The sequence below is a fragment of the Corvus brachyrhynchos genome, unplaced genomic scaffold (genome assembly GCF_000691975.1).
Source record: "Corvus brachyrhynchos isolate BGI_N302 unplaced genomic scaffold, ASM69197v1 scaffold122, whole genome shotgun sequence".
Taxonomy (NCBI): Eukaryota; Metazoa; Chordata; class Aves; order Passeriformes; family Corvidae; genus Corvus; species Corvus brachyrhynchos.
In genome coordinates this window covers 1278537-1278799 of record NW_008236778.1, presented here as the reverse complement: position 1 = coordinate 1278799, position 263 = coordinate 1278537, and the positions used below count along the sequence as shown (strand labels likewise).

The 263-nt window shown below is 66.2% G+C and overlaps 1 protein-coding gene across 1 annotated transcript in view; it reads right to left on the bottom strand.

Moving 5' to 3' along the window:
- Window positions 1-6: 6 nt before the first annotated feature.
- Window positions 7-263, bottom strand: part of ZBTB7B (zinc finger and BTB domain containing 7B) — a 2260-nt gene continuing 2003 nt past the window's right edge. The window contains exon 4 of the mRNA XM_017727869.1: window positions 7-259. Within this exon, the coding sequence (XP_017583358.1) occupies window positions 122-259 (138 nt within the window). The 3' untranslated portion in view covers window positions 7-121. The remainder of the gene's footprint in view (window positions 260-263) is intronic.

The window sequence follows — 263 nt, the reverse complement described above, 5'->3', positions numbered from 1 at the left end:
GGGGAGTTTCCCCCTTTGCATAACTAGGAATGAACCGTGACGGGAAAAACAGGAACAGAAACCCCAGTGGGCACGGCACAGCTCGGCATGGAACGGCACGACACCTGCCGCTGCATCGGCCCTATGCCGTCTCCACCGGCACGGCGCCATCTGGCTGTGGCCCTTCCTCACCCTCCGGCTCCTCTTCCTCCTCCTCGGGCTGCCCTGGAGGCCAGTAGCGGGCAATGGAGAGGCGCAGCGCCTCCACCCCCCCCTTGGGGCGG